At 40.1% G+C, this 22,485-nt stretch overlaps 1 protein-coding gene across 1 annotated transcript in view; it reads left to right on the top strand.

Moving 5' to 3' along the window:
* Nucleotides 1-18,063, top strand: part of LOC136310775 (uncharacterized) — a 44,856-nt gene extending 26,793 nt beyond the window's left edge. The window contains exon 6 of the mRNA XM_066239695.1: nucleotides 14,639-18,063. Within this exon, the coding sequence (XP_066095792.1) occupies nucleotides 14,639-14,772 (134 nt within the window). The 3' untranslated portion in view covers nucleotides 14,773-18,063. The remainder of the gene's footprint in view (nucleotides 1-14,638) is intronic.
* The last annotated feature ends 4,422 nt before the right edge of the window (nucleotides 18,064-22,485 follow it).

Below are 22,485 nucleotides of genomic sequence, written 5' to 3'. Positions count from 1 at the left end.
TTAGAGTGGTAGAGGCCAGCAGCAATCAGGGAAGTCAAGAGAAGACAGAGCACTCAGCTGTGCTAAGCTGAGCTCCCTAGCCCATCTCAATGCGATCATGTTCATTTAGAGTCCGTTCTTTAGAATTGTTGGAGTCTTGGACAGCTAACTGAGATGGGCATGTTAGAAGAAAAAATGGTTTAAATTATAAGAGAGTCTGACAATGATTTATTGTGAACAGAACCCCTTGTCAACAGAATAAAGCCACTGCGTGACAAGGTCATCCCCTCACAATGACTCAGTTGTGCAAAAACTGCATAACACATTCTGCATCCAAAACCTAAGGACAGAGTCATAAGAAGCAGTTTTTCTGCTGAGTATCGAGGACTTGATATGCCAAGACTATGTGACTGCTAACCTAGGCTGTTCTGTGGGGAAAGCAAGGAAGCCTGCACGCCCTGGTGTGGCCTTGGGATCGAGAGGAGCCCCTCGTTACTTTATTTAACTGCCCATTCTGCTGAGCTACCTGGACAAACATCACCTCATTGTTTTGTGCTGAATATTTCTATATGACAAAAGCAATTTTAGGCAGAATTGAGAAAGACAGACATTGATTTACTTTGAGACTCAGAAGTTACAGGATTCCCTGTGTTATATCTCCTTAAGTAATCCTTAAAGCCTACTGTTTTTATTTAGGCCCTTCACTCATCAGCTGGATGATCTCGAGAAAGTTACTTAAGCTCTATAGTTCTTACTGTTCTCATCTTTGAAAGATACCCATAGATTTACTGGTAGAATTCAATGAGATGTTTAATGTAAAGTGTCAAGTGAGATGATACACGCAACGTGTCTGGAATATGCAGTAGTAAGTGATCAGTAAATATCAGAGGACACTAGCTGTAAGAACTTGGAAATGAAACAACTACTCTAAAATTCTGTTCATTCCTCTATAAAATGAAGGACTTCTCTGGTAGCTCTCTAAAATGAATACGCAGTTTCTAGAATTCCCCATTCTCTTGTTATGGGAGGCATTCAGGCAGATGAGAGTGAGAGTTTTCCATATTGGCACATTAGAATCAAGCAAGGGTATTTTTAGAAATATGATGTCTAGATTCAGTCAAAGGTTCTGATTTATGGTGTTGGGTGAAGACTGGGAATCTGTATTTTTTCAAGTTCTTCATGTGATTCTAACAGGCAGGTATCATTAAGAACCCCCAGACTAGATAACTATTTAGAGTTTATTTATGTGAGTGAAGAATAATAACACCTGAGGAAACCAGTTGTACACCCTTTCCAGGTCAAGAACCTCATGAGATTTCCATTTCTAGAATGCCAGATCTGGAATCCCATGAGATTCCTAGATCTAGAACACCATATCTAGAATCCCATGAGATTTCTAGATCTAGAATGCCAACCTTAGAACCCCTTATTTCCAGAATTCCAGTTCTAGAGTCCCATGACCTATTCTAGAAACAGCAACACACACGTGTCTCACCTTTGTCCCCAGGCAGTAGAAACTCTTGGTTCTGGGGGTTCTGGTGCTCCTATGGTTACTGACCCAGAATTAGATTGCAATTCTTGGCCTGGAACTCTGAGAAAGAAGTAGGTCAAATTTGGAATGCCAATAGATTTTTATTTCCTAGGAGGGACGATCTATCTGCAGTATACTGGGATATCCTCATGAGGGAATTTAAAAGTTTAAGGAAGGTATTGGAAGAGAGTTAAGTCATTTAAGATTTCACCTGATTTCTAAGTTCAAGGAAAAAAAACTAGCCCTATACCAGTTCACACTGGTTTGACAGAACCAATACCTAATTTTTTTGTTGTGTTTGGCAAACCAGTTGTTAAAATGGTACTTGTAATCAGGATTCTCTCTAAAGTGGGTGCCTGGGCAGCTGTACAGTGTGTTCAGATGGTCGCTTCTCATATATGCCCTGACCAGTGATCGATCCCATGACATCCACATGCTGAGCTGATGCTCTGTCTACTGAGCCAACTGGCCAGAGCCTGCAAGTGTTCTGAGAGCAGGTGGTGGCACAGTGGCTCCCATCACTGGTGAGACATTTTCCCTGGGAGGGAGTGACCACCTACATTTTGGCCTGGTGGGCCCCAGCTGAACTGATGGAAAGTGGGAAAAACAGATCCTCCCATCACATCACCTGGATTCTGATGAGGGGGTTCCAGATGTTTGGAAAAAACTACACACAGGGATGGAGCTGTTCCTTGCATGGACAATGTGTAGCCTAGAGAGCCCCCGCTGGTCTGATACATGTGGAAATAGACGTGTCTCATGACATACGCTTACTGCCCATGGTGGCGCTGCTGCCAATGCAGGGGCCCCTTCGTCTGTCATGGAGGTTAGGCTCCAGAACCCCCGTGACAGGTGAAAGTCCACGAAGTAGCGACCTTATATTTATTTTATTATTCATATATATGTAAGGTTTTATAAACCTTCCCCACACTCTTATAGACCTTTCCCACACTGTTGTTAACTTTTCCCACACTTATTTTGCTTATTTTACCACAAAAACAATTAAAATAATAAATATATAAAAATACCTATATACCTCAAAATCCTGCGATATAGAGAAAAATCAACAATACAAAATTAGATATATACAATTTAAAAATTCGTGATACAGTGAGACTGAAAAGCAAACCATGACACAGCGAGGGACAACTGTAGAGGAGGATTTTATGTCCCTGTGGGCCCAGGTGCACTGGTGGCAATTTGAACGCTAGCACCTCCAGTCATGGGGTTGGGTCATACTGCCCATCCCCATGACATCCGTGTGTTATGGATAGGTGGGCTTCGGGTGGTTGGATTTAGGGTGGGACCAGCGGTGTATCTGAGCACCGAGAAGGTGCCCACTCCTCCTACTGCAGCAGCCGTGCTGTGGCCGGTGGGTCCCCAGTTGTATGGGCAAAATGAGACAGAGGCAGCGCCTGTGTCTTCCTAAGCCCATCTCTACTGCTGATGCTCTGGGTACCTGGGAATGAGCAGGGCCTGGGGTGGACACGGAGACTTCTGTCCACGCTAGACATCTCAGTTCTTTCAACTACGGCTTTTAACAGGTGATGCCAAACCCTTTTTGCTGCTCACATCCTCCCTCTAATTACTAATGTTGCCCTTAAAGTGTGATATCAGAGTTATGTGTAAAGGTGAGCTGGTCAGCACAGGTTACAGTCCGGCCATTACCGCCAGTGGGAGGATACATAAGGTCATTATCATTTGATTAATGCAAACAAAGACTGCATTTTTGCCATTTTATAAATAAATAAGACCTTTTATTACACAAGCAACTTATCTTCTATAAGGAAAAACCAGGAAAAAAAGGAAAATAATATAGGATTCCACATCCTACTTTGCACTTCTAGGTCTTGAGTGGTCACTTTGCAGTTTAACTCAGGCATCTGTCAGCTTCACTTCCAGCAGCCTCATGAATCCTAAGTCCGCCTCTAATGTTGATGCTCTGGATGCTTGGGAATGAATGGGGTCTGGGGTAGATATATGGTCCCCATCGCTCCTACAATTCATGGGAGCTGAGGAGCCATCACAATAGGTGGGCCTGCAAATATCGTGGCAAATATGAGCTACTGCCCCCAGAGTGAGTCCTCTTGGTGGCAACTCCAAGCAGGCGGTAGTTGATGTGTCAATGGGAAGAATACATGGATTGTCACCAATGGCAAGCTAGTCCTATCAACGGTGTCAAGTGTGGAATCTGGAGTTGCAAACATGCAGTACTGGAGTGCACTGAGCTACCCCCCGCTGGCTGAAGTGCAGGTGAAGTCAGGCTCACATCTTGTGCTGGGGCCACTCCTTTCAACAGGATTAATGGGTTTTTAGGTGGGATATGAACAGTGGGGAGTGGGCAAGAGGGAAAGACTGGTAAATATAGACTAACTGGTGTCCATGGGCTCTGGGTCACCATCCATCCTGGCAGCCACAGGAGAGGTGGTGTCCATGGGCTCTGGGTCACCATCCATCCTGGCAGCCACAGGAGAGGTGGTGTCCATGGGCTCTGGGTCACCATCCATCCTGGCAGCTGCAGAATAGGTAGTGTCCATCGGCTCTGGGTCATTATCCATCCTGGCAGCCGCAGGAGAGGTGGTGTCCATTGGCTCTCCATTGTCCTTCCTGGACGAAATGGCAGGACGTCGTCTTGCGTCCATCAGATCTCTGTTGCGGTTCATAGAGGAAACGGCAGAAGGACGTATTGTGTGCACTGGCTGTCCATCGTGCTTCCTGGAGGAAAGGGCAGGAGGAGGTATTGTGTGCACTGGCTGTCCATCGCGCTTCCAGGAGGAAAGGGCAGGAGGGGGTATTGTGTGCACTGGCTGTCCATCGCGCTTCCAGGAGGAAAGGGCAGGAGGGGGTATTGTGTGCACTGGCTGTCCATCGCGCTTCCAGGAGGAAAGGGCAGGAGGGGGTATTGTGTGCACTGGCTGTCCATCGCGCTTCCAGGAGGAAAGGGCAGGAGGAGGTATTGTGTGCACTGGCTGTCCATCGTGCTTCCCGGAGGAAACGGCAGGAGGAGGTCTTGTGTCCATCGGCTGTCCATCGTGCTTCCTGCAGGCAGCAGCGGAAGGAGGCAGTGTGGTTTTCAATGGCCCGTTGTCCTTCTCACTGGTGACTATGGCAGGAGTGGTGGGACCTGTAGGCTTGGCATCGCTCTCCCTGGTGGCAGGGGCAGAGTGGGACAGCACTCCCTGCAAAGGGTCCTTGACGTGAACAGCAGGTGTTCTAAGATTTGCAGATGTTCTGACAGCGCAGGAAGACGCAGGCATGTTGATTTCAGTGATGTTAGCACTCACAGGAGGCTCAGATGACAAACCTGGTGAGGCTCTGGCTTTGATGGAATAGGGATCTCTGCAGGTTGACTGGCCCAGGGCCGAGTGTGGATGATCACAAAGCCAGGTGGGGAATAAGTCACAGGATACGTAGCACGAGCAGACGTCTGTAAAGGGTCCTGGGCAGTTAGAGGGAAGACCCTCAGAGGAGAGTAGTTGGTCTGTGCAATAGGACACCACCCCATTGGCTGCGCACGCCAAGTCGATGTAAAAGCCACCTGGTTTTGGTAGCTCAGCCCATAACTAAGTGGAGGAGAGAGTGCAGGCACACTGAGGTGGTCCCAGGCAAGTGGACTACGATTATTGCCAGCAGAGGAAGCGGCTGAATGATGGCCACCAGACCAGGGACAGTTGCAGAAGAAAGTGGAATCAATTTTGAAAGGAAATGGCCCGTCTTGGGCTTATTGTGAGTGACACAAACCCAGAGACAGAGTTGGTGGTAGGAGCTGTGCTCCTACACTGCCTCCTCCCTGGAGTCCTAGCCCTCACTGAAGGCATGACCTTCAGCCATGCGCCTGTGGTGTCACAGTGAACAGATCTTGGGGCGGGGCACTGGTGGGGAAAGGGGGCAGCACTCAGAAGTCCAGTGTGTGAAGAGGAAATGGCAGAGGGCAAAGTGCCACTTCTCAATGGCTGCTCCACCACCCCCTGGCCTTCCTAGAGCCCAGGACTCCCCCAGGGGCTGCAGGTGTTTGGCATCAGATGGGCCACCATGCAGGGACTGTTCAGGCCCTTGCAGCCCCCAGTTGACATTCTGCATCCCACCTGGGCACTGGTTCTAAAGGCCCCTTATCACCTTTCCAGGGGTCCCAGAAGTCAAAGATTTTCAAAAAAATGGGCATGAAATGTAACAGAAATATCCAGGAAAATAAGTCCTAAAAATAACATTTGAAGAACTTTGGTTTATATCTCATGTTTAATTTGTATTTTCCTGTGTCTCAACCACTCAAGGCAGAGTGCCCCCTGTTGCTCTTATTAGGAGGAATGACACTTTAAAGAAAATAAACCATGAACAATATGATATTGTCTGACAAAAATAACTGTTGTATCTTGTGCGGTCATGAAATGACCCAAACAATCAAATTTAAGGTGAAAATTACACTACATATAACAGATTGTTTCCCTTATTTAGTTTTGCACAATGAGCATAAATTTGTTTTATCAGCCATTTCAATCGTGGAAATAATAGTCTTTGACTTAGAGTGTTAGAACATTAAAAATGCTCAGTTTCATGGACCTCCATGATATGCTTTTCTTGATGAAATACTATGTGTTTCAGAGGTTTTCTAAGCTGTTTGTTTACTGCCGGGATGTGTGCTCACCTTACCACCCAGTGTGGCCACTTATTTAAATTTTTTTATTTTATTTATTCATTTTAGAGAGAAGACAGAGAGGGACAGAGAGAGACAGAGAGAGACAGAGACAGGGGGGAGGAGCTGGAAGCATCAACTCCCATATGTGCCTTGACCAGGCAAGCCCAAGGTTTCAAACCAGCGACCTCAGCATTTCCAGGTCGATGCTTTATCCACTGCGCTACCACAGGTCAGGCCAGTGTGGCCACTTATAATTTACTGTTCACTTAATTGTATTAAATTCCAAACCAATAATGTTTAAAGCACTTAATGTCTTGATCACAGAATTTTGGACATGGAAGCTTAGTTATGTTGTCTAAAGAAACACAGAAAAACTGGGCATATTTAGCCAATCCATTCTCTAAAGACAACTATATACAATATTAAAGAAATTTAGTATGGCAAAAACCAAAGAAAACATTCTTTAAAATTAAGAATCGGCAGGAAGTCAGTAAGTCACTAAACAGAACATGTCGGCATGCTACAACCAAATTAATCAACCCAACAGATACAATACACTTACTGGGAAGTTACTCTAAGTACTCTTTAGATTGTTGAAATTCTATTTGCTAGCCATTATTTAAGATTTCTAAGGCTTCCTCATTAAAAGGATAACCCTGTAACTGTGAAACCTATAATGTCTTATTATTTTCTATATTATGAAGCTTATCTCTCTTAAACACGGTGCTGAACTTTGTGAGAATTATAGTACTTTTTATTGTAGAAATTACAAAAATCTAGAGTATTTCAGGAAATTTTGTTTAATTAATATGTGAAAGTAGATAATTTTCTTAGTATAGAATCATAGTGGCAGCAAGTAAAATTTTAATGTTTTAAAATTAAAAATTATAAAATGGCTATTGAATTTAACCAAAAACAGAATCTTTATTTACTTCAGCAAGTGAGATCTTTCATTTTCCTACATTTAAATGCTTCCATTTCTCTACATTTATGTGCCTGTGCTGGATCAAACCTGTAAATTTTCAATCAACTGACTCACTAGTTGAATTTGAGAATTAGAGATAAATAGAAGAACTATGCTCTGCTGTTTGATAGGAGAGCCATTAGACACGTGACTTTGAGCACTTGTAGAATTAGTCTGATATTTGAGATGTCCTATAAGTATAAATGACCCACTAGATGTCAGAAATTAGTAAGAAAAATGTAAAATATCTCAATAATTATATGTTGAACACATGACAAAGTACATTTTAATATATATGTTTTAAGTATATTATTGCAATTAGTATTGGTTTATCTCATCTGAATCTATGTAGCTATTATTAAAGTTGCATAGATGGTTCACTTTTGTGTCTTGCATGCCCCAAACCCCTCCCCTCTGACAACTGTTAGCATGTTCTCTGTATCCATGTCTCTGTTTCTATTTTGTTTGTTAGTTTATTTTGTTCATTAAGTTCCACATATAAGTGAAATCACATGGTACTTACTTTTCTCTCACTGGCTTACTTCACTCAGCATAGTAGTCTCCAGATCCATCCATGCTGTTTCAAAGGGTAAAATTTTCTTCTTTTTATTGCCAAGTAATATTCCACTGTGTAAAAGTACCACAGCTTTTTGATTCACTCATTTGCTGATGGACAAGCAGGTGGCTTCTAAATCTTGGCTATTGCAAATAATATTGCAGTGAGCATAGGGGTGCAAATATCCTTTCAAATTAGTGTTTTGGGGTTCTTTGGATATGTGCCCAGAAGTGGAATTGCTGGGTCATAAGGAAGTTCCATTTTTAATTTTTGAGGAAACCCCATCCTGCTTTCCATACTGGCTGCACCAGTCTGTGTTCCCACCAACAGTCACAGGGTTCCCTTTCCTTCACACCCTCACTAGCACTTGGTATTTGTTGATCTTCTGATGAGCGCCATTCTGACAGGTGTGACATGTATCTCACTGTGGTTTTAATTTGCATTTCTGTGATGATTAGTGATCTATGGCCACCATCACAGCCACCTGGCCCATGAAGATTCGTATTTGATTTGTATAGATCATAGAGAAACAACGGAGCTAAGAAATGGTGGGCTATTTTCTTTATTTCTAGCCTTGCACTCGGCCAGTGAGTAAAAACAAATACACGGGCACCAAAACCCACTCATTTAGCGCTCACAGGGCTACTGACAGAACCGAGTTTTCCTAGAATCAAAGGCTCCACCAGGTCAGCGGAGCGTACACAGCCCCTCACCTTTGTCCCATTCAGTACGCCTCCATCTTGGCTGCTTTCTCTCCCACCACCACGTGGCCTCTCCCCTGGGACACGTGGTTTCTTCCTCTCTCTACAACAACGTGGTCTCCTCTAAAATGGCCTCCTAGCTCCTCTTTTTAAAACGTTTTGGTGTGACAATACCTCCTCCAGCACACATTAGCATAACCAAGCCCTTTCCCAAGCAGAAAGGTAATTAGCTGTATCACCTGGGCGATAGCCATTCATGTGGGTAGCACCATTTTTAACAATAAAAATGAGCAATACCAAATAACACAAGTTTTACAAACTTATTTGCCCAACAGTGACATTGGGCATCTTTTCATGTATGTATTGGTCATCTATATGTCCTCTTTGGAGAAGTGTCTATTCATGTTTCTTTTTCTCCATTATTTAATTGGGTTGTTTGGGATTTTTTTTTTTTTGGTGTTGGGTTATATGCATTGTCGGGAGCCGATCACCGACTGCTGGCTGACAAGGTCACAGCAGAGAAGATCCATAACTGCTGGCTAACAAGGTCACAGCAGGAGAAGACCCACAACTGCTGGCTGACAAGGTCACAGCAGAAGAAGATCAAAAACTGCTGATTGACAAAGTCACAGCAGAGAAGACCAACGGCTGCTGGTTGACAAAGTCACCGCAGTGAAGACCAATGGCTGCGGGTTGACAAAGTCACCGCAAAGGAAAGGCACAACGATACTTCCCCCTTTGACTTTTTGAATTAATCTGGCCTTATATCCCCCCTTTTCTGGGTGTGTGCTATTATTTATGGCACAGGGATAATAGTACTGTGCTTTCCCTGTAGATTCGTAGTAATTTCTTTGGAAATGAGACAGAGGGTGTGAGTTCCACAGAAAAGCCTGTAAACCCCTTGAACTGAGCTCATAAACATAAGAGGCTGGCTATGATATCCCTTGTAAAGGGTTAAGTTTGTAGGAGAATTTCTTCTTATTAATCATGTTAGAAAGAATAAAGTTAGAGCTTAACTAGTGTATGAATATAGTTAATAAATAAAATTTGACTAGACAATAGAATCTTAGGTAAGGTGTAGTGGAGTGGCCCGTTGCATGGCCTTGGATGGGAGCGCAGCTGGCAAGAAAAGAATGTTTTGCTAAGAGACTTGTTTTGTGACTGAAGGCAGTTGCTGGGTTTTTCTCAGTGAGACATTCTCATGAGATTTATGTACTTTCCCAGGTTTTCCCTTCAGATAATGAGAGGAATGTGGGGGGATCCATAGAAGCAATAGCAATTAATGCCTTCTGATATTATGTTGCTACTAAGCTACCTTGCAGGTGCACTCTATATATCTTTAAGCAAAAGTTACTCTTAATGTTATGACAATTTCTTAATAAGCAAGCCTTTGGAAGTCTTGTGAGAAAAATTAGGACACTGCATGAACTCAAGGCCATTTGCCTGAGCAAGCGGTGGTCCTTTGCTAGTCCTTGATGATTTCGTCTGCTAATCTCTCTCTGCGCCCTTGACTCACAACAACAGTAAAGTAGAGTTATTAATTAGTACTAATCTTTTAGAAGTTTGTACTGATATTGTTATTGCTATTCAAGTTATTGTATATCTGTACTTTGAATGACTTACCACCTGATTTGTAGCTTATAGATATGAATTAACTGTTATCTGGAAATATGTAACCATAGTGAAACAAAATACCATGTGATTGTAACTTAGTGTGTGTGCATAAAAAGAAAGCTAGACCAGCATTTGGCAGAGATGCCTGGCAGTAAATGCTAATGAGAGAATAAAGAGAAAGAAAAGAATTTGGCTCTCTCACTCGGTTCGTGCTGATGCCGTCTCTTCCTGTGGGATCCCTGGATTCCCCCCGGGGCTGGACCCCGGCATTTGGCGCCCAAAACAGGGACCTCAGGTAAGCCCCCCTCGTTGTCTCAGGACAGCTAGGACTCCACTCAGGCTGCTGCAGACCCCCCTGTAAGGAAGACAGGGTGAGGATAGGTGGAGGATTACAGAATTTAAGATTTTGAGAAGTCACGGGCCATACTGAGTCTAAAGAAAGAAGACTCTGTATAGAAGTCATTCAGTATACACTTTCCCTAAAAGGAGTTAGTGTTTCCCCTCAACAAGTAGCTCGTTTTCTGTATTTCGTATAAGAATGTTCTCCATGGTTTCCAGATAAGGGAACGCTTAGTTTTGAGACATGGGCTAAAGTTGGAGAAGATTTAAAACTTTACTATGAGATACATGGACCAGAAAGGGTCCCAGGTGATACATTTGCTTTATGGAGCTTGATTAAAGATGCCTTAAATCCAGAACATGAGATGCATAAATTCTTTAAGGCAAATGCTCCTCCAAAAGAAGAGACTCCATTAATTAGAAATAGAAGGCAGTCTCAAGATAGTACAGATTATGAAATGGCCTCTTTAAAATTAAGTAAACATCAGAATGGTAGTGAAGATCATTTATCTTCATCTGATGAGGCTGAATTAGAAGATGAGGCAGCTAAATATAATAGGGATAATGAGGATTGGAAGTCAAAAACAGTCTTGCCCATATTATATCCCCCCAAGACTGACAAAAAGGATAAAAATAAGGCTATTAAAATGTCTTTGCCTCTACCAGTACAATCATCAGATATTAATGAAAAGAAAAAATCCTCAGGGTTAACAGGGTTGCAGAAGGCAATTCAAGCTTCTTGCGACCAAGGTGAAACTGATTTGGCATTTTGTTTCCTGTGGCTGTGGCTGGTGAATTTGATGATGAGGAGATTCCTACATGGGAGCCGCTTCCTTATAAATTATCGAAAGAGTTAAAAATGGCTTGCAGTCAATATGGACCCACCTCTCCTTATACTATGTCCTTGGTGGAAACAGTTTCTCATAATTGGATAACTCCTTATGATTGGAAACAAGTCGCTAAAGCCTGTTTATCTGGAGAAAATTACCTGCTTTGGAATGCAAAATATGAGAAGCAAGCCTCTTGTGGGGGTTAAAATGGAGGGATTTCGGCTGCCGGTTATAGTAGCTATTAGAATTTAAGAATGATTAGAGACTGAAATGAGTTTTAAAGTTGTGTTATTATCTGATTTTCTTTAGTAAATAGAAGGACTTAAGAGTTTGGAAAAATTACAGTTTTTTCTGTTCTCCTCTTTCTCTCAATTCATTTTATTTCTTTCCTGTTCTATGCCTGAAAAGAGGGCAAAGGGAACACCTGTTTGGATATGGCTAAACAGAATCTCATAAATGGCCGTTCTTGAAACTTTTCAAGAGAGACTTCTGTTTAGTTTCTATCCTTAATGTTCCAATCAAAATAACCCTGTGTAAAGATCACGCAGGCCATATTCTAATCTCTAACATCCCGGGTTTCTCTCTAATTTGTCTGATTTGTCTACTTTGTCTGATTCTTGTTTGTGTTTGGTCTTTGTTTAATGTTGTCTAAATGTGATTTTTTAAGTTCTTGCATGCAAAAAATTGAATATACCGGCTCTAATATTATAAAAATATTATCCCTACAAATTTATAATTTTAATTGAAACAAGTAAAGCGCGCTCATTTAAATTTAAATAGTATGAAATATGAATCCTAAAGACTTGTTGATTTTGACTAAACTGCTTCAAGCTTCAGGCTGCTTGCTGTGGCTACAGAGCTTGAAGCAGAGTAGATTTGCCTAACAAAGGTGTAGATTTTTTTAATATAGAAAAATAATGAAAGCCACACTAAGATTTTCCAGCTTTAATGTGTTCTTTAAATTGCCTGTTAATTAATGGAGTAGAAATGTTTTTATGAATATAGAAAACTCATATACTGGAACTCCTGCAAATCTTCTTTATCATGCTTTTTACTTTAAAAAATTTCTTTTGAATGCTGATATACAGGATTATTCAACAGCTGAGAGACGCTGGAGTCCTACAGGAAATGCTGAACCTGTTTCTCCTGCAAACTTTTACTCTCTTTTGTTTGATCCAGCTAATAACGCTGTTTTGTCTTTTTCCAAATAGCTACAAATATATGGAAATGATTTATATAGGCAAATAAGAACCCTTAAACCCCTCACCAGTTGCGGTGCCTCATGGCTACAGTGTAATTGTTATAGATTTACAGAACTGCTTTTTTACTATACCATTAGCTACACAGGATTGTCGAAGATTTGCATTTAATTTGCCATCAGAAAAATTTTAATAACCTTATAAGAGATATCAGTGGAAGTTATTGCCCCAGGGAATGAAAAACAGTCCCACGCTTTGTCAAAAATTTGTGAATCAAGCTTTAGATCCAATAAGATTAAAATATCCTGATCTTTAATTCACTATATGGATGACATTTTGCTTGCTCTGCCTGATCGGGAAAAATTGCATAATATTTTACAAGAAACAACTCAGTCTTTACAGAATTTTGGATTAAAAATTGCCCCTGAAAAAATTCAAGTACAGCCACCTTTTAATTACTTGGGATGTGTTCTGTCTGCAGACATTGTCAGTCCTCAAAAGTTACAATTAAGAAAAGATCATTTAAAAACTCTAAATGACTATCAAAAATTATTGGGAGACATTAATTGGATTAGACCCTATTTGAAATTAACTACATCAGATCTTAAGCCATTTTTGATATTTTGAGAGGAGATGCTGATCCAACTTCTCCTCGAGAGCTCACAGAAGAAGCGGCAAAAGCTCTTAGAAAAATAGAAGAAGTAATTAATAATCAACATTTAGTCAGAGTTATTATAGAGAAACCATGGCAGCTTGTGATTTTGGCCACTGAACACACTCCTACTGGATGTTTGTGGCAGAATGGCCCTTTAGAGTGGCTTCACTTACCTGTCTCTCACAAGAAAGTTATTATGCCCTATACTGATTTGGTGACTACTCTTATAATTAAAGAAAGAAACTGCAGCAGAGAGTTGTTTGGTAAAGAAATGACGAAAGTTATTGTTCCTTATAATAAGAATCAATTTCAAGCATTATTACAGCTAAATTCAGAATGGCAAATTGCTTTTAGTAATTTTACAGGGCAGGTTTTATTTCATCTTCCTACTCACCCACTGCTGCAATTTCTAAAAAGACAATCAGTAATTTTTCCCACTAAGATTTCCAGAAATCCGCTACCGCCACCAGCTGCACTAGTTTTTACTGATGGCTCATCTAATGGTAAAGCTGTAACAATTATAGAAAATAAGCATATTATCACTGAAACTCAGGAGAAATCAGCGCAAAAAACAGAAATTATTGCTGTTATAACAGCATTTCAAAAATTGAAACATGTTCCCTTTAATTTGTTCACTGATTCACAGTATATAGTTAAGATGTTTCCTCACTCTGAAACTACTTCTTTGCCACATCATCAAACCACTATTTTTTCATTTTTAAACAGCCTACAAAAGCAGATTCATTCCAGAACTCTCCCTTTCTTTATCGGCCACATTCGCTCTCACACTTCTATTCCAGGGCCACTACACGAAGGAAATCGTCTTGCTGATTTTCTTACACAGCAGAAAGCAGTGTTTACAGCAGTGGAAGAAGCTAAACTTTCCCATGCTTTACATCACCAGAATGCATCTGCACTCCGGTGGCAGTTTCAACTATCTCGTGAGGCTGCTCGAGCTATCGTGCGTAGCTGTAACACTTGCCCTACTCACTTTTCTAATCGTAGTTTTGGAGTTAACCCACGAGGACTCCGACCCAATGACCTTTGGCAGATGGATGTCTGTCATATTCCATCTTTTGGCAAACTTTGCTATGTACATGTTTGTGTTGATACCTTTTCAAATGTTGTTGCTTATACTGCACGAACTGAAGAGGCCTTTAAGGATGTAGTACAACATCTTTTTCACTGCTTTGCTATTCTAGGAATGCCAAAGGCTATTAAAACTGATAATGCTCCAGCATATACATCAGCTGCCTTTAAAAGGTTTTGTAACACCTTTAATATTTCACATATTACTGGCATCCCTTACAATCCACAGAGACAAGGTATAGTAGAAAGGACTCATCAGACCCTGAAAATGCAGATTCAAAAACTACAGAAAGGTGAGTTAAAGTATAGTTCCCCACATCAGCTTTTAAATCATGCTTTGTTTGTTATTAACAATCTTAATTCAGACTATCAAGGCCACACTCGCATGCTGAGACACTGGAATCTGGATCTGGATAAGCCTAAACCAATGGCAAAGTGGAAGGATTTATTGACAGGTCAATGGAAGGGACCAGATGTAATTCTAACCCAGGGGAGAGGGTATGCTTGTATATTTCCACAGGACGCTGACTCGCCTCTCTGGATCCCAGACCGGTTGATTCGCCATGTCTCACCAGAGGCCTCTGCTGCCACTGCTGCCCCCTCCCAGCCAGAAGGAGACTCCTGTGCCACCCGCATCACCAGTGACTTCCCAGCAAAGGCCATCAAGAAACTCTCCGTATGATCCTGTTACTCGAGTGATGCAGTGATTGTCACTACAGGAAGCTAGACGACCTCCCTATCATGGTCAACGGATGGCTCGCTCTACTCGAACTGTCAACCCACCAACCTGGGACCAGTTGAAGGCATTGTCTGAGAAGGCTAATTTAATTTGTCATCGACAAAACATACATCATAACCCTGTTAATATGTTTATTGCTATGTTAGCTGTACTTTCAATTCAGGTACTTAATGTTGAGGCTATTGGACAAATCAAATCTTATTGGGCTTATATTCCAAATCCACCAATAGTTAAGCCTGTTACTTGGGGAGGAGATGATATACCTGTGTTTAATAATCATACTAAGTTTTTGGGAGGATCATCTAGTTCTTTTATTATGCATAAAACTGATTCAAATTTCTCATTTCATGGAAAAATGGATAATGTACCTATATGTTTTATGTTTAATAAGACTCGTAAGATTTCTGGGTGTTTTCCTACTATACTTAAGACTATTTTGACTGACTCTCCTAAAAGTAATAAACCTGGACACATTACAAGAGACTTATGGTCTCTCACAATTTTAATGCCTGGAGGCCCTGACACCCATGAGTATAATCCTGTTACATTACCTCCTAAGGGATTTCACCCATGTAAACTTTATCCTCCAAAAAAGGCAACTCAAGAGCCTTACTGGTGGTCTGTGGAGAATAGATTTGGTTTTCCCCCATGGCAAGAATGTGCATATTCCAATTATATGAATTATACTGCATATGCTGTTAATTTCTCTGTACAAGATTGGTCTAGTCCTTATTTTGAATATGATTATAGAAAATTAGTGCAGGAAATGAAAGACGTTTACAATTGGTCAAATAAATATAATCCTTTAAATAAAATCATCACATGTTGGCAGTCTGCTGGATGGATACCTGCACAACTGACTTATCAGGATGAATCAACCACCAGGTATCAAACAAAGCTTTGGCAGCTAATTGCAGCTGCTGCACCAGCATATATGGTTAGGCCTCACCCTTATCCTGTTCAGAATATTTTTGTTCAGGCTTGTGTATAGGCTCCTTATGTGCTCTTGATTGCTACAATGAACAGTAATCTTTCTGTTAGCACTTATAATTCTATGTTTAGCATTTCCTGCTCTCGCTGTGTTTTAACAAACTGTCTATCTTATGACACCAAAGCTCAAGTCATGTTTATTTTACAGCAGCCACCTTATGTGATGTTACCTGTTAGTCTGTCTCAGCCTTGGTATGATGACCCAGGGTTGCATGCACTACAGGCTGCTTCTGAAGTGCTTGCTCGCTATCGAGGAAAGCGATGTATTGCAGAATTGATTTTAGGAATTACTGCTCTTGTTGCTATTATAGGATCTGTAGCTGCTTCCACCACTGTTTTAGCTCAATCAGTTCACACTGCAAATCATGTAGATAGTTTATCTCGTAATATATCTCTTGCCTTAGCAGTACAGGAGACTATAGATAGGAAGTTAGAGATGAAAGTGAATGCTTTAGAGGAGGCTTTTATTCACATAGGTAATGAGCTGTTAGCTATGAAGGCTAGGATGACTCTTGGATGCCATGCAGGATTCAGGTGGATATGTGTGACTCCTTTAGAATACAATCAGTCTGTCATAGCATGGAATAATGTACAGAATCATTTGTTAGGTGTATGGAATAATAGTGATATTAGTTTAGATTTGAGGGAATTACATCAGCAGATAGAAAACTTAGGACATTCAGGCTCTTTAGTCTCTGCCTCAGAAGTAGCTAATCAATTTGTTGAAAACATTAAAAGTATGTTTTCTATGCATGGCCTGACCTCTTTGGCTATTGATATAGGCATTATAGTAGCTGTGGTAATTATCACTCTTCTTGTCCTTCCAGTCATCTTCCGACTCTTAAACAACGGTCTCAGAGAAACAGCGGTGAAAATAAAAATAAAAAGCTTTATTTAAATAATAAAAAAGGGGGAGATGTCAGGAGCTGATCAACGACTGCTGGCTGACAAAGTCACAGCAGAGAAGATCCACAACTGCTGGCTGACAAGGTCACAGCAGGAGAAGACCCACAACTGCTGGCTGACAAGGTCACAGCAGAAGAAGATCAAAAACTGCTGATTGACAAAGTCACAGCAGAGAAGACCAATGGCTGCTGGTTGACAAAGTCACCGCAGTGAAGACCAATGGCTGCGGGTTGACAAAGTCACCGCAAAGGAAAGGCACAACGATACTTCCCCCTTTGACTTTTTGAATTAATCTGGCCTTATATCCCCCCTTTTCTGGGTGTGTGCTATTATTTACGGCACAGGGATAATAGTACTGTGCTTTCCCTGTAGATTCGTAGTAATTTCTTTGGAAATGAGACAGAGGGTGTGAGTTCCACAGAAAAGCCTGTAAGCCCCTTGAACTGGGCTCATAGACATAAGAGGCTGGCTATGATATCCCTCGTAAAGGATTAAGTTTGTAGGAGAATTTCTTCTTATTAATCATGTTAGAAAGAATAAAGTTAGAACTTAACTAGTGTATGAATATAGTTAATAAATAAAATTTGACTAGACAATAGAATCTTAGGTAAGGTGTAGTGGAGTGGCCCGTTGCATGGCCTTGGATGGGAGCACAGCTGGCAAGAAAAGAATGTTTTGCTAAGAGACTTGTTTTGTGACTGAAGGCAGTTGCTGGGTTTTTCTCAGTGAGACATTCTCATGAGATTTATGTACTTTCCCAGGTTTTCCCTTCAGATAATGAGAGGAATGTGGGGGATTCATAGAAGCAATAGCAATTAATGCCTTCTGATATTATGTTGCTACTAAGCTACCTTGCAGGTGCACTCTATATATCTTTAAGCAAAAGTTACTCTTAATGTTATGACAATTTCTTAATAAGCAAGCCTTTGGAAGTCTTGTGAGAAAAATTAGGACACTGCATGAACTCAAGGCCATTTGCCTGAGCAAGCGGTGGTCCTTTGCTAGTCCTTGATGATTTCATCTGCTAATCTCTCTCTGCGCCCTTGACTCACAACAACAGTAAAGTAGAGTTATTAATTAGTACTAATCTTTTAGAAGTTTGTACTGATATTGTTATTGCTATTCAAGTTATTGTATATCTGTACTTTGAATGACTTACCACCTGATTTGTAGCTTATAGATATGAATTAACTGTTATCTGGAAATATGTAACCATAGTGAAACAAAATGCCATGTGATTGTAACTTAGTGTGTGTGCATAAAAAGAAAGCTAGACCAGCATTTGGCAGAGATGCCTGGTAGTAAATGCTAACGAGAGAATAAAGAGAAAGAAAAGAATTCGGCTCTCTCACTCGGTTCGTGCTGACGCCATCTCTTCCTGTGGGACCCCTGGATTCCCCCCGGGGCTGGACCCCGGCAATACATTCTTCATAAATTATGTATATTAATCTCTTATCAGATGTAGCGGTGAATATGTCTGCCCATTCAGTGGGTTGTCTTTTCATTTTGTTGATGGTTTCCTTTGCTATACAAAGACATTTTAGTGTGATGGTGTTCTGTTTGTTTATTTTATAATTTTTAAGGATATATAGTTCCTAATTATAAATTTTAAGTAATATCTAATCTTGAAGTAAATTTCTGATGGTTTATTATACTAGTAAGAGAAAACCCCATCAACATAGTGTCTTCGTTTCATTCAATATACAGCTATTTAATAAGGAACTTAAAACTTAATTTAAAAGTTTAAAACATATTTAGAATTCTAACTTAGGTAAAACTATACATTAGAAACTCTATGACCCAACCTTCAGTCACAGAGATCACATAAAGTTGAACTTTGAGTCAAACATGTTTGTTTACCCAATTTGGTATATGTTAAGTGGCATGTAGTTGCCAAAATATAGAGAATGCAAAAGGTCTTCACCACATCAGAGTTTGGATAACACTTCATTTCATCAAACATAAATATAATATAACTTCTCTATTCTATATTTATGGGGCAGGTGTTGACCATATAATAATTTTACTGAAGTAATGTCAACTGGCAAAGTATACCCCATTAACAATATTGGTAAATACAGTAAGTTCATGAGGAAAATGCACTGTGTGTTTCTGTTCTGCAAAGAGAGGGAAGGTTACAGTCCATAGCAATTACCCTGAGGCTTTTTGCTTCACTAAAGGTGACTTCCAATTTCATTACCACAACTTTGGAGAATGCAGTCAGTGTGGTCACAGCATGGCCTACCTTCAAATTCTCCCTGCCAATCCAAGAGAGCATGCTGTCGTGGGAGTGTAGTTGTTAGAGTTTAATGCTGCAGCTTTCAGAAAAGCAATAAACTAGCACAATGATTGCAGCCACTGCCAGAAATGGTCTTCTCATGACAAGATGTAGTAAATTGTCATTGATGCCCCTTAGCTAGAAAATAAATAACCCTTTCCAAAACAGAACTTTTAAACTTAAATGGAACTAACTGAAGCATTTTTACCCAAAGTATATCAATTTAAACTAATAAACATTTACTGTTCATGTAGTATGTACAAGTTTCTGTGCTACTAATATTTTAGGGATCTTAATATGTAACATCACCATTTACTTTTTAAACACTTTTGTCATAAATTCTGCTCAATAAGTTAATCTTAAGCAAACTGACATGATCTAAGGCAGTGGTAGTCAACCTGGTCCCTACCACCCACTTGTGGGTGTTCCAGCTTTTATGATGAGCAGTAGTGGAGCAACCAAAGTATAAATAAAAAGATAGATTTAACTTTAGTAAATTGTTTTATAAAGATTTATTCTGCCAAACTTAGCGAAAATCCAACATAAAGTACTTAAGTAATTATTATTATATACTTTAACTTTGCTTTATAAATTTTATAAAGTAAAGTTACTTCCCTACTTTATAAATCACCATTACTGTGGAACCAGTGGGCAGTTAGAAAATTTTACTACTTAACAGAGATACAAAAGTGGGCGGTAGGTATAAAAAGGCTCACTACCCATGATCTAAGGGAATCAAATTCTGATTCTGATCTGTTAATAACTGTAGCAACTGTGTTTTAATTACAACCTTGCACTCTACTGTAGCATAGTTTTATAAAAGACCTAACAGGGTTTAGAAAACTGATTTTTATTCATTTACTCACTTAACTATTATTTAGTACCAAACAATGACCTATGTATCATGTGTGATTGAGTACTGTGTTAGGGTTCTCCAGAAAGAGTGCACCAAAGGGGATATATATCTCTCTAATGTATTTTATATATGTAAATACAACAGTATATCCCTCATGTATTTCATATATGTAGGAGGACAATTATACTGAAGTTAGCTCACACAATTGTGGCGTCTGAGATGTTCTATGATCTGCCATATGGAAGATGGAGACCCAGGGAAGCAGGTGATGCGTTTCAATCTAAGACTGGAGATCTCAGAATCAGGGAAGCTGTGTCCAGTCTTAGGTTAAAGCCCAACAATGAGAGAGAGGAGCAAGACTATAAGTCCAAGTTCAAGTTCAAAGGCCTGAGAAACAGGACCTTCAATGTCTAAAGGCAAGAGAATATGAATGTATCAGCTCAAACAGAGAGAGAAAATTTGCCTTTTTTTCTGCTTTCTTGTTGTATTCTAGGCCCTTGGTGCATTAGATGATGTCCTCTTACAGTGGTGAAATCTATATTTCTTTACTTCTTCATTCAATCTACCAATTCCAATGTTATCCTCTTCTAGAATCAACCTCACAGACATACCTAGAAATTGTTACCAGCCATCTATGCATCCCTTAACTAAGTCAGGTTGACAGAAAATTAACCATACAGGTACCAATAAATATTCCATTTGTAATGGAAATAAAAATAAACAGCAAAATGAAATGACTTGCAATAAAGATATGTAGGGATTATAGAATTTCAAAGAAAAAAACATAATTCTGTCATGATCAGAGATGACAGCGTTTACAATCATTATTCAAATTACTGAAACTTGATTGCCTTCAATAATTTCATTCTTATTTTGATACAGGTCAGAAGTCTGTTCAAATTACATAGACAGACATTTGTGGGCTTTGTCCTTCTCACATGCAGATATGTAGATGTAAAGGTAGTATACAGATTTGTTTAGATAAATGTATTCAATTCTGCAAGGCTTAATGATGAGCCTAATGGAAAAAAGTCATCTTAACAAAAAAGTTTCTTTTATTCTTTATGACTAAAATATGGTTACATTTTATCATTATTAAAAATATGTATTATATGACTTAGAGTTGCTAAAATTAATAGAAGCATATTTCAGCAGTATTGCAGGTATCATTCCAGATTATAGCAATAAAGTGAGTAATGTTTTAACGGTGAAGGGCCTTCAATTTGTAAAAAGCACAACATCTGTGAAGTGCAATAAAGCAAGATGTGCCTATATATGAAAATATCACACAGTTGAAAGATAGTCTAAAAAACCAGGGGTCGGGAACCTTTTTGGCTGAGAGAGCCATGAACACCACATATTTTTTTTTATAAATAAATTTTTATTTTAATGGGGTGACATCAATAAATCAGGGTACATATATTCAAAGAAAACATGTCCAGGTTATTTTGTCATTCAGTTCTGTTGCATACCCATCACCCAAAGAGAGATTGTCCTCCGTCACCTTCTATCTAGTTTTCTTTGTACCTCTCCCCCTCCCCCCTCTCTCTCCCTCCTTCCCTCCCCCCACCCCCCGTAACCATCACACTCTTGTCCATGTCTCTTAGTCTTGTTTTTATGTCCCACCAATGGGTGGAATCCTGCAGTTCTTTTTTTTTTTCTGATTTACTTATTTCACTCCGTATAATGTTATCAAGATCCCACCATTTTGTTGTAAGTGTTCCGATGTCATCATTTCTTATGGCTGAATAGTATACCATGGTGTATATGTGCCACATCTTCTTTATCTAGTCTTCTATTTTTTTTTTACAGTGATTAAAGCATTTAAGCAAACTCTTGGCCAATACAGCAAGAATCCATAAAATAGTGTCCTTAACATGTTCACCAAGTCCAAGTTGGCCCCAGCACCATGCCAGATCCCTGAAAAATGCAACCCAACCCCAGTTCAGTCTGCTAGGAGCTGTCACAAGGAGCAGGAGTCCAAGAAAAGTCCGCATGGCACTGGAATTGTTGTCACAATTCTATTCTTTGCAGCTCACATTCAAGTCCCAATGACCACTGCTTCTTGCTGGTAATGATTCAGGTAGACTGGAAAAGCCATCTGCAGCATGTGTAGAGATGGAGCTTCTGTTCTCCTCTGCCTGGAGAGATGAGACCAGGTTGCTTTTCCCTGGAGCTCTGTGACTGTGGCGTGGTAAAGAGAACCTTGGGATACACTAAGCTGGGTGGCAAAGGTAGGTTCATAATAGAAGTTGGCAAAAGGGAGAAAGAGAGCTCTAAATTAGGAGTAGGTCCCAGCCTGAAATATGAGTGTGGCATTGAGGTAGGAGGAAAAAAGGAAACACCATATATATATATATATATATATATATATATATATATATATATATTTTTTTTTTTTTTTTTACAGAGCCAGAGAGAGGGATAGACAGGGACAGACAGACAGGAACAGAGAGATGAGAAGCATCAATCATCAGGAAACACTATATATTAAACAAAGCAGCAGAAAATAGGACTATCAACACCCACAACAGAGATCTTCGAGGGAAGAATAAAAAACCTGACTATTCAGGCAAGACATAGTTAAGTGGCCCTTGTGCAAATGAGATCAGTTTACCTGCTTCTT

Source organism: Saccopteryx bilineata, chromosome 7 (assembly GCF_036850765.1).
Source record: "Saccopteryx bilineata isolate mSacBil1 chromosome 7, mSacBil1_pri_phased_curated, whole genome shotgun sequence".
Lineage (NCBI taxonomy): Eukaryota > Metazoa > Chordata > Mammalia > Chiroptera > Emballonuridae > Saccopteryx > Saccopteryx bilineata.
This window is presented reverse-complemented; position numbering and strand designations above follow the sequence as displayed.